General features: G+C 48.3%; 1 protein-coding gene across 1 annotated transcript in view; it reads left to right on the top strand.

Annotated features, from left to right (window-relative positions):
• Positions 1-12,181, top strand: part of LOC8029103 (chromodomain-helicase-DNA-binding protein 1) — a 49,998-nt gene that overhangs the window by 8,346 nt on the left and 29,471 nt on the right. Inside the window, exons 2-7 of the mRNA XM_029994895.4 lie at positions 3,635-4,161; positions 4,538-4,596; positions 5,396-5,656; positions 6,444-6,583; positions 7,576-7,798; positions 8,511-8,611. Of these exons, the coding sequence (XP_029850755.2) occupies positions 3,664-4,161; positions 4,538-4,596; positions 5,396-5,656; positions 6,444-6,583; positions 7,576-7,798; positions 8,511-8,611 (1,282 nt within the window). The 5' untranslated portion in view covers positions 3,635-3,663. The remainder of the gene's footprint in view (positions 1-3,634; positions 4,162-4,537; positions 4,597-5,395; positions 5,657-6,443; positions 6,584-7,575; positions 7,799-8,510; positions 8,612-12,181) is intronic.

Here is a 12,181-nt window from a genome sequence, read left to right as displayed (position 1 = left end):
CACTAAAGTCGAAGTGCACTTGGTTGAAGTACACTAAATTATCCCCTCTGACAGGGGTATTAACCATCGCAGTTCAAATACTTATAAAATAGGGCATTAAACAAAAGAAAATCTGTTAAAGTGAGTGCGCCACCCGTTCAGGCTGCCCGGCCAAGCCAATGCAACCTGTTCCCAGCCACCATGCTTGTTTGGTGGTGGCGCCCCCTATAGCTCGCTGGAGTCGCGAATAGATGTGGAAGGAATATTGGAAGATGGCCCCTTGGACTGAATTGGCTGCTATCGAGTGTTGATAGCGTACAATGAAACTTCATACAAAACACTGGCACGTGCAGCCTGAACCAGAACACGACCATACAGGTAAAAAGGGTACGGGGGGCATGGAACTTCTCGAGCTACCAAAAATTCACCGTCCGCTAATCGAGACTAACGACGGCGCTGCTCCGGTTCTTTCGCGCTTTTTACCGGGACTTGTAGCACCAGCCACCGGGATTGCGACATCCGACAAAGCGACAAACCAAATTTAGGTTCTTTTCGGATTGAAACTGCGCAGCAAGAAGTGCCCCTCTTTATGAATGGTTTCTTACAGTAGCCCGGAAGAGCCTGCCACAGGTTGCAATAGAATTAGGATTCTGCAAGGATTGCGAATCCTGGTATGTGGTGAACGGGGCGAGGATAGTGTTGTGCCTTTCACTAATGAATGCATTGAATATCTGCTAAGTGGAGGACAATGGGCTCGTGGCTGAGTAAAGGTTCATTGGGGTGCGAGGTTGCGGGATGTTTGTCTAGGGTTTGCTGACGTGGCAGAACATTTTTCGACTCCTACAGCCTGGCTTACCCGCCGGTTTGCACGAGCAGGTAAAACTATCGTGGCTCTTTCAGCTGCAATATCCCCAGCGTGAACAAAGTAGTGGTCAAGAGCCCCCTTCTCTGGAATGTCCTCTTTGGGTGATCTGGCACCTGCTGCAGCTGCCTCCGACAAATTGGACACACGGACCTTTTGCTAACGAGCGCCATCTAGAAACTACAAATGAAGGGCAGCATAACGTGCCTCCGCCCATCAGAATACATTGGCATTGCGCCATTGTGTTGGCTTTTCTTGCTTTTTATGCCCCATACTACCTATGCTCCAAAAAGAAGAGTAAAAAAAAAGACTAAATATGTGAAAAGATGGGTGTTGAAAATGTTGTTAGTGCAGGACGGCCTTCGAAATTGGGGATGGCGGGGAGCAAGGCCAGGGGAGAGTGCATATGCATACTTAGAAGCTTGCTTGAGAAAGGTTGTCTTTACCATTATCACTACTACTACTACGGACAAAAGCAGGTCTCCGAGCTACCCTCTGCAGAAGGGAGGAGTGTCCATCTTTCTCAAATCGAAAGGAGCGAGCGGGGGGACCGACAACCACCTTCTTGGCTGGTTGTCATTCTCTCTGAATCTTTATATCTTTAGGAGTCCCATCCAGCAACGCTTTTAGTTACCAGATTTTTGTTGTTTCTATACTCCATTCGTCGTCAGTGTGAGCGAAGAAGGTACAAGAGCAAGCAAAGTGCTTTGAGTGGGGCCACTATGAACATGTGCTCGTGAAGGGAGTGCAAGGCAACATGCTTGTGCTTGCCGCTCTAGTTTCGCTTCCACTTAGTATAGTGAAACTGAGTCTGGTGGCGTAGCTTGTGGTAAAACTTGAACTGCAGGCCTAGCCCTTGGCGACACAGTTGCGAGACCGCAATCCAAGCTGACTGTTGATGTGGTGCCAGAGTCCAAAAATAGCTGCTAATGTATGGCTAATATGTAGTTGGTACGGCTGCTATTATAGAAGGCACACAAACTTTTGTAAAGGATCTATTAATGCGGAATCTGTTCAAGGTCTAGTGTATGGCTAATACGTAGTTGGTACGGCTGCTATTATAAAAGGCACACAAACTTTTGTAATCTGTTCAAGGTCGTTTCTCTCGAACGTAACGAAAAACCACTGCATGCGGGCCAAGGCTGCATAAAGCATGCATAGCCCGTAGCAGGCAATGTGTAAGCGCACCAAGCGTATAAGAGGCTTACTTAGACATAAAATTATCATACTTGATCATAGTTGGTGTGAGTTGCCAGGCGGTGCAGCGGGAATCTAACCCTGGATCGTGAGATCTGCAGCCCGATGCTTTTGCTCGGTGCCACAAGGAGAAGGCGATTGGGAGTGCAAGCAACGGACTAGATACGACAGGGAAGCTTGCGGTAGGACGGGCGTCTAGCTGTTTCCCGATTGATGAAGCGTGGCTCCCCATGGGATCTCGCGATGTCCTGGGTACCAAATAAATTCAATATCGTCTCAATCATTTTGATAAATCTGGGGAGCAGGCGAGTGCGCCCTGCATTCAATGCGTCGAAAATTGCCCGACTCTCCCCATGACCAAGCATAATGCATCTCAATGAATCCTAATGCAGACACGGCCTTTCAGTTTGTGCCGAATGTAGATGGGAGTGCTGGATGTTTCTGCGTTCTGGGTTTGCACGACTTCCTTTTTTGGCCTGGTGTGCTTGAGGTTGTTTAGCTTTGAGAGAAACTAAGTTGCACGAGAGTTAATAACCACACTGACAAGAAGCTACACTTTGAGTGCTGTTCCCTTGCATTTCTGTTAATTTACTTCCTAACACTAGCCCTGTTTGTAGCTGTAGTTATGGCACAATACTGTAAAACCCTTTATTTTCGCGGCCCCCATTTTTCGCGAATCGGTCACAGATGACATAATCGCGACCACTAAATTTCGCGAATTCCAGACGCCTGCATTGAAAATCTTAAGGACCGAAATTTTCGCGCGCCCTTAAATTTCGCGAATTCTCCAATTCGTGAAATTCGCGAAAATTGAGGGCTCGCGAACATTAAGGGTTTTACAGTAGTTAATTTCACCTTGCAATGTACAGTCTGCATCAAACGTGACATGACTTTGTGGCATCACATGACCTGATATCATGTCATCTGCTATCATAAGGTCATGTGACACTGTGATGTTGGCTGACGCCCCGACTTTGCGGTGTCCATGTTGTACTGACGCAGTACATACGTGTCGCACTAACCCGGCTCGGACAGTAAATGTTCCTAATTCCATAATGTTTGTTACAAGTGGTTGAGAAAGAAAAATGAAAGCCGTTTACAATTCCCTGTAACGCCGGTTAGAGCACAGCTCTTGAGGAGGAAGATGGAAGCGTACTGAGGGATAGGTGACTCCTTGAGGTCACGTGACCTAAGGGGGCTCGCGTGACGTCAGGGGGGTCACGTGACTTCAGGGGGGTCACGTGAACTCGGGGGGGGGGGGGGGGGGGGGGTCACGTGTCCCCAGGGGGTCACGTGACCTCAGGGGGTCACATGGCCTCAGGGGGTCACGTGATCTGAGGCGGGTCACGTGACCTCAAGGGGTCATGTGACCTGGGGGGGGGTCACGTGATTTCGCGGATACGCCGACGGCGACGGCGACGCCGCTCAAGCCGGAAGCGGGCCCCTAAGAGCTGCGCTCTAAAATGTATTTGTAGAATGGTCGAGGAATTCGGAAAACGGGTTGTTGCCGTTTGTTAGGCCTCCACATGTCATTAAGTGAAACTACCTGCGCCTTTTAAGTGATCCCCGCTGATAACGGCTACTCTTGCATTCCAGGGTAGCCCGACCCGCCGGGCTCTCCTGCCATGGAGAACTCGGACGCCGGCAGCAACAGCTCGGCCGCGTCCGGAGACAGCGACTCGGATTTTGGATCGGCTTCAGAGTCTAGCCGCAGCCGCAAGTCCGGCTCCGCCTCGCCACGGCTGGACTCGAGCAACCAGACGGCCAAGACTGGCGAGGAGGAGGAAGAGGAGGAGGAGGGGGAGGAGGAGGACAACCACGAGGAGAACAACAATGACGACGCCAACAGCGGGTCCGCGAAAAGCGACCGCGGCTCGAGCTCTGAAAGCGAAGACGCAGAGTCGGACAGCGACGCTGCGGAGAGGGTTCGGTCGGCCAACCAGAGAAGGACCTCGGAGAGTGCCGGTTCGCACCAGGACGACAGCTCGAGGGATGCGAGGAGGAGGGGGGGCAAGGGAGGGGGAAAGGGAGGCCTGAAGCAGGTGTGGGAGGAGAACCCGGACATGTACGGGGTGCGGCGTTCCGGTCGCTGCCGCAAGGAGCCCGAGCGATACACGGTCGACGTGAGTGTATGGCCATTTTGTGTCCTCTCTTCCGTCCTTTAGTTGTTCTTGGCTCCTCTCGTCGAAAAGAGCATGGGTGGGGGGGGGGTGTTGATGCGTGCCATGGTAAAAGTTTGGGGCACGGGGAAGGTCGTGCCACTCGCCTAAATCATCAGAATTTGCTGCATGCTGGCATGAGTAGTGTATTGCTTTAGGAAAGAGTGTCGTGTACAGCCAGATGTACATATTACCATCAACCTCTCCGTCGCACCTTTAGCTCACCGTGGCACCGTATGCATAGAGTCTTCTGAGAACCAGTTGTTGTGTGACTGGTGCATCTCCTCTCGTCTTAACGAGTTTACATAACTGCGTTTTGCTCTGCGCTTTCTTCTTTTAGGAATCTGAAGGCAGCGACAGCCGGAAAGGTCCAAGATCTGGCGCTCGTTCACGGAAGGCGTAAGTCGTCGGTCTTAGTTGTTCTCCAGTCTAGCCATACAACAGGCTGAAGAACCAATGTGAAAAACTGTGCTGCAAACACAAACATGTGCACTGAGATGTAGTCCAGTGCCTTCGTTACATCAGTTTGCCAGTGCTGTCAGCATTGGTGGTCTTCAGTTATGAGCTTGTTAAAAAGGGCAGGGTGTCCTAGAATGTTAGTATTTGACAGACCTAGCCATATCATTCTTTTCAGGCAGGGATCCAGAAACTTTGCGATGAATATTTTGAGGATAATCTACCGTTCATGCTCCAGTTTAATGCTTGTGAGTGCATGCTACGTGTGATTCTCAAGTTGTTTGTCTCCACTCTTCAGTCTAAAATTGGGATGGCTGCGTTCCCTTCTCCCAAGTCGACAGTCATCGGACTGAGTTTCTTTGAAGTAGAAAGAATTTCCCCTAGCACCAGTTTTGCGAGAGATTAGCGACCTTACAGGAACTCGCCGTTGCCCCATTGTATTGCAGAGGGCAGTCGGAAACCTCAGCCGAGCTGTTTGTTCCCGGTTCTCGGAACTTTAAATCATAGTTTTGTCGGCACGGCTGTATGGAATCTAGATGCTATAAAAACTTTAGCTTTCTAAATGAAACATATTATGAGAACTTGAATGGCCACAGTGCTTGCCACCTCTAGCCTCCATTTTGACCGCATTCATCTTTGACAAAATCGGCACTAAAAGGAAGCCTGAACTGTTCCTTAGATTTTCTCTCGTATGGCTGCAGCCTTTAAATAAAAAGGGAATTCTATGATGTTTCCGGCGCAGTTCGGGCGACTGGCGGTCAAGCGGGAACAGCGACGAAAGCGACAGCGAAGCTGGCGGCAGAGCTCGTAAGGTTCCCCCCAAGAGGCCTCCCCCGCGGAGGGCGCCGGCAACCCAGCAGAGACGTGCCGCCGCCGCCGCCTCCAGCAACCGCGTGCGCTACCACAGTTCCGAGAGCTCCAACGAAGCGTCGTCGGACGACGACGACAGTGACGATGACGAAAGCAAGCGCCAGGCGTCGCGGAGAGGTGGCAAGGCTGTCAGGTGAGTGGCGGCACCGTTTTTCGGTTGTCGGGTGGATTGTGCCCCGCACTATGTTTAAATTAAGTGCAAGCATACCAGAGTCTACGAGAGCGAGCCCTGAACTTTCAGCAGCCCCGCCGAGCAAGCACGCTCATGCAGCGCAAGCATCGTTAAGGGCAACGTGCCCGTAGCTTCGACTTCTCTCTCACGTGGTGTGAAACTAACTGTGGGGACTCGATGAACTCTAATTGCTGCTGTGGGACAGAAATGACTGAACCTGTGAAGTGTCTGGTAATTTTCGCTCGCGCTTTTCTTTTTGCAATTGTGAGCGGCTGCCGTGGAGGCTGTTTCTCACGAGACCCGCTTGCTGGATGTGCCGATTTGTTTTAGGCATTTAAGCATATCGCACCTAAATTGTTTGCCACTCTGTTTGTGGTTCAGGTCTCTTTTCGACTTATGCTGATCTTGAACTTTGAAGTCGTGCACCACATCTACTCGGTTCTAAGTACGCTTTTCACTAAACGTGCGTCATCCAGAAGTGAAGGAGCATCCACATTTGAGCCGGAAAATTGTGTGTACGCCAGTTCGTTCCGGTCCTACTCGAATCGCTAGATTTGGGCCGGTCTTTAATCACGTTTTTGGCATTGAGACTTTGGACGTCGATTGGGGTGTTTCTAACATTATAGACGTCTGCTCGAGCTAACAAAAGAGAATGCATACAATGCTTTGCTCTGCATATCCAAAATTGTTTCTACGAGACTGCAGCAGTGGGAAGTGTGACGCACTGAACGTTTCCTGTGCTTTCCAGCTACAAGGAGCAGAGCGCGGAGGAGACCGGGTCGGACGACATCGTGGAAATCGAGTACGACGAACAGGCAGTCGCCGTTGAGTCTCCAAATGCAGAGACGGTGGAGAGGGTCATCGACCACAGGAGAGGGAAGAAGGGAGGTGAGTGACGCCCTCGTCGCGTCCCGGGATTCACAAGGCTCAATAATTTCTGGGATCCAAGGTCTGCGGTTTCTGTTACCCGAGGGCTTGCAGGCTGTTCTCGATAGAAGAATGGGTTGGGATTCGGTCGTATCAGTTTAGCCTCTCTGATTTGAGGGGTTGGTTCAAGCTAGCTTAGTTGAGGAAGCTATATAGCTTAAACTGTATCGGGATGGAACACCCTGTCTCTAGAAATGTATTGGCAAGAATCTAGACTTGTTTGAGACATGTCTGTGTAAACTATGCATATAAATATCAACCGACCTTGTGGTAGTGCTTTACTTGGATGGTGCATGGTAGCTATATTGTCCTGTAGTCGTCAGAATGTCACATTTTGAACTTCCATGCTTTCGGGTGGTTATTTCAGTTGAGTTGTAGCCAATTATTTGGCACGCTTAATATTGATGGGCAGATGTGAACTTTTTGCCAGAAATGTATGTTGTGTTATTGCATTTCTTTGGAACGCTGTGAAGTGCTGCCCCTGTGTTATATGGTCCTAAAATACATTTATTTAGTTTTTTTTTGGTGCTGCAAGTTTTTCATTGGAACCTTGCGTTTATTTTCACCGATTAGAAAGTTAATTAGAAAATTTCTGCTAATTATTCCATTAATTTATGTTTTTTTGCAATCCTTGCCATCCGCCATGGCTGGCAGATTTTTCCTGAAAAGAGTTTTTATTTTTCTCAACCACCCTATTTTTAAGGATTTTTGAAAGCCTTCGCTGAACCGCCCCACATGTCCTCGACATCAGGGCATCACGCGACTCCCTGACATCAGGGCGACACCCCAGAATCGTGACGGCATGACATGAGTCGTAGAAAGTAACAAAGTTACGCGACCTCACGAGGTCCCGCGACGTCGCACATGCAACACGTGTTAGCTTGTTTTCGAGTTCATCAAATACGATTGAGGCATGCCTAAGTTTTTCTTACGCGGTGACGCGTGCCCCTCAGCGACCGGTGCCTCCACGACGGTGTACGCGGTGGAGGACTACGGCGACCCCAACACCCCGGACACCCCCGACGAAGAGCGGGAGACACAGTACCTGATCAAGTGGAAGGGCTGGTCCCACCTGCACAACACCTGGGAGACCCTGCAGACCCTCCAGGACCAGAAGGTGAAGGGCATGAAGAAGCTGGACAACTACATCAAGCGGGAGGACGAACTTCGCCTATGGTGAGCTCTCTCCCCAAGTTTTTCCCGAGTTTATCTTTGTCCGTTCGTTTTTCGGTGGTACAGAAGTAGCACGCCAACCAGATGTCTAGTGGTCTCCATACTTTTGTCTCGCACACGCTCAGCTCGGAGACGGTGAAATTCATTTAAAGTGCAGATAAGACGTAGCCCTTCCATAAGCTAGTATGTATGCACAATTCTAGTGAGGGAGTGTTTGTCGGTTTATGTGGGTGACCATGGATAATTGAGGTGTTAAGAATCAAAGCACTTAATTCTCTCTGTATTCATGCCAGTTGTCAATACCAAGCATGGCTGCAGTATGGTATAAAGTGTGAACTTGCAAATCGGAGGGAATACCATATAAAGTGTGCATGATTTTGACCCCAGCAAACGGCCACCCCTGAAGGTCCTTGTTCGGCGTAGCCCAGCTAAATTATTAGAGAAGGACTTTCGCTGACTAGGGCCGTGAATGAACACTTCAGTCTTAAAGCATAGAATAGGCGCCAGTGTTTCTTGCACACGCTGTTTCCTTTTTCAGAAGGTGCGTTTATGAGGCTTACATTAATTGCCCATCCTTCCCGCAACTCGGGCGGTTATGCCTCTTAACGAAACAAGTGTGCGCAATCTGCGACCACGATACATCATACCCGAGACTCCGGTAAACGAGGAGCCATTCACCGCGCCCTTTTGTCGTCTGCTTCTTTCCACTTCCCAGGCGAGATCACGCCTCCCCCGAGGACATAGAGTACTTTGAGTGCCAGCAGGAAATGTCCGAAGAGCTGCAGGGGAAGCACATGGATGTGGAGAGGATTATTTGTGAGTGCCGTCCACCCCCCCACGAAGGTGCCTCATTTTCCCCCCCATCTCTCATTGGACGACACACTTGCATGTTTACATTGGACGAGCCTTCTCCCGCAACCCTCTTCCGTCTTGGTCCGTTATCCGGATGACGACGCTCAGAACGCGGCTACGGCCAGGGTGCTCACCGTGTCTTCGTTTCGTTCCTCAGTTTTCGTCTACGGTCGCTGACAGAGTCTGCGTGATGCCGTGGTTTGTCGTGATCGCGATGGTGGTACGGCGCCGGACGTCGACGCCGGTCGTAGAAGCTGCTGCAGGACGCCGGTCCTGCTGCAGCTTCTACAACCGGCGGTCGAGAGCCATGACAGTTCACGGCGTTACGCAGAGGCTCCGTGACAAATTCTGTTGCCGTTTCGGGGAGGCGGTACAGGACGCCGAAAACTGCAGCCGGAGGCACGTTTTGGGCGCCGTTGTCTGGACCCCCCTGCCGTCGTTTGCTTGAGGGAGAGCTCTTGTAGTGCGGAAGGGTAGCGACGACCGTTCCATTAATTATGATTTGTCGTTTAATACTTGGAGAAAGTAGAAAAATGGACGCGTGTCTTTAAGTACAGGAAATGAAAAAAAAAAAAAAAAAAAAAGGAGTTTTTAGAGAAAGGGACGAAAGCGCGAGGGATAGAAACAGACGAAAGCGCGAGGGATAGAAACAGACGAGGCGCCATGTGCGGGGCATGACACTGTTGGCGCTTTGTATGTGTTGTCGTCTTCCTTTTGCAGCAACACATTACAACCGGTTAGGGGCCGTCATGCGATCCAGTGTTCTTTTGAGCTGTTGCCTGTACTAACTGTCCCTGTTGTTTCACCATATAGCTGTGCAGTTCTAACGGCACGTGGGACGTTGCATAGAGCGAATATTGGGGTGTGCACGGAAAGGAGATTTTAGGAAAGGGTATGGGACAGAGGGTTATGGTTGTTGCTACTTTTCCGCACGACGGGCACTCTCTTTTCGCTTTACGGGGGTCGGAAGAGGGTCGGAGGAAAGATTACAGTCGGAGTCAAGTATCCCAAGAAAGAAATGCTTTCGTGTTCCTTAAGCTGTTTTCTGCTTCTGGAGTTCCCAGTGCTTGCAGAGCAGAGTCATGTATGCTGAAGCCTTCGATGCAGGCCTTCCAAAATTTTCTGTGTTTCTCCCTTTAACTATGTACCGATGCACTCACCAACAGTTGTTAAACTGTTTGTTGTTGTCTTTGACACTAATTGCAAGATTTGGGTTCTGACACTTAACGTAAAGTTGTTGCATTTGTTGTTTAAAGCTTGCTCAATAGTCCTGGTTGATGTTTAGCAGTTTATGTACAGGTCTGTGCTTTTCTTGCATCTTGCTCTGAACGCATTGATGCAGGAGTAATGTTTCTGGTTCTTTGGGTGGCTGGTCTCGTTTTCAATGTTTATTATCAGTTGAGTCGCTTTTGTTTTCTTGTGACTTTTGCAAGCTTGTCCTTGGGCACCGCTTTGAAAGGCTTGCCTGGCTGGTGACAGTAGGCTTTCAAAGATTGGTTAGAAAATTTTGACTCTTTGTAGGACAAAGGCTATGATTAATAGGTCAAGAGTCTACATCTATAGGATTGGGTTTATGTATTGCTGAATATTAATTGACGTTGTCAGCAAAATTAAATGGCTGCGGTTTTGCTAAATACTTCTACGCTGCATGCACAGTTTATTCTGTGCGTCTTAAGGCTTTCCTCAATGTCTGTGGTTTTGGCTGAATATTGAGGGCTCTGCATGGAAGGCTTGGGGCTTCTGGTGGGATACTTGACTCTGAATGCAACTCTTGCCAGTGGTAGGAAAGAGCTGCATGACGCATGCTGCATGGCACGCATGAATCAATGTCTGAACTACCGCGATCGCTGTTTGGGCACTGGTCGACATGAGCAGCGTCTGGGCCCACGGAGAAGACATCACAAATTAGACCGAGTGAGATGAAACTAAAATGTGTCCAAGTCGTGCTGTTAGAAGCATTGACGACAGTTTCTGCAGTATTGTGGAAAGGCCTCTGTGTTTCCCGGTTGACAGATATACGGACTAGCTTTAACAAAATTTCTCGTCACGATAGATGCAAAGGTCTTGAGGCAATTTTAAGAATGCTCCTCTTTCTAATCATGTCGACCTGTGTCTTGCAGTGAAGGCAGTGGTTCATGTTTTCTCAACTCGTGGCTTTTGAGTGGGTGACAAAATGCTTAGAAATGAAGATGAGGGATGGCTACCCCAGCAGCTCTACTTATTTTTAATGCCGTTGAAAGCTTGTCTATCTGTTAATTTTTTTGCATCACAAATAAATCAATAAGTTTTTTTTGCCTTGTTTAATTGAATAAGGGCTTCTCATTTACTTTGTACACTGGAACCTTCTTCATTTTTTTGTAAAATTGTCAACTAAACATTTCTGGAGTTGCATATAGTTTGCAAGTCTTAGCTCTGAAAACTAATACTTTGCAGTGTTGTGGTTTTCTGTATCGGTGCACAAACTAATATCGTGTAAGGAACAGCCTGCGCAACGCTTCTGAGTCGAGCTGCTGCCGTAAAAGTTCCTAATCAGCTGGGCGGTACTATTTTTTGTCAACGATATAAAAGGGACTGCTTTTGAATTGATGGCAAGAAATCGATGTAAACATGCAATCACAGTTCCCTTCATCATACTACCCCATCATCTCCTTTAACCCTCCCCTCCCCATTTTTTCGTTCTTTGAGCCTGTGCCATATACTAAATAGGTCTGGAATTGTTTGATTGTTTCCTAAAAAGCTTTTGAATGTTATTAGTGGCTACATTAGGTATTGCCACAATGTCAAGGTACTGTTTCCTCATTGCTAGCATTGGCTCTAAGAGCACCTTGCAAGAGCCTGGCGACGATGAGAAGTAAACATTTGTCTAAGCAGAAGGCAAATTGTTGAAGGCAAAGGTGGCTTTTTTAAGGCTCTATGCTTTGTTAATTCTGGAAACTTTTAAATTATTAATTTACCTCATTTAGCAATGGCAAGGTGATTTGCTTGAGTAGAGTTATCTCTGGGTTTGCCGAAAATGAAGGGTTGGGCCGACATAAATTTTGGTTATATAAGGTTTAGGGCATAATTTGAGTCTTGGAGAGCACTGAGGTTGGTCAAGTTGAATTAGTTTCAACTCAGTTTTATCAGGCTCACAAAATAAGATTTAGATAAAGCATGAAAACCAAATTTTTTTCTGATGGACAGGCTAAGAAGAGGAATTGGTCGCCAAGTACTTGTTCGGAGTGATGTATTCTTGTCATAACACAGCCAGAATAAATTGGGTTAGGAGAGAACTGGCGGTATTTCAGATAAAAAAATACACACAATGAAGTATTTACATTTAAAATAATTGATACCAATATGAAGGGCACCCTGAGGCTAATATATTTTCCGAGAAACACGTTTTCTGACATGGCATGTTATTTTCGGCTTCGAACTGGGTTCGATCAAATTGGGATGGCCAAGTTAAGTCTTGTGCCATGTTAGGCAGTTCAGGGGCCTAGTGGGGGGTAAACCAGGTCATGCTTGTTTGGGCATTAGAGACAGGGTTAGGCT

Source organism: Ixodes scapularis, unplaced genomic scaffold (assembly GCF_016920785.2).
Source record: "Ixodes scapularis isolate PalLabHiFi unplaced genomic scaffold, ASM1692078v2 PGA_scaffold11__112_contigs__length_91849675, whole genome shotgun sequence".
Taxonomy (NCBI): Eukaryota; Metazoa; Arthropoda; class Arachnida; order Ixodida; family Ixodidae; genus Ixodes; species Ixodes scapularis.
The sequence above is the reverse complement of the archived record's forward strand: the minus strand, read 5'-3'. Positions and strand labels throughout refer to the sequence as shown.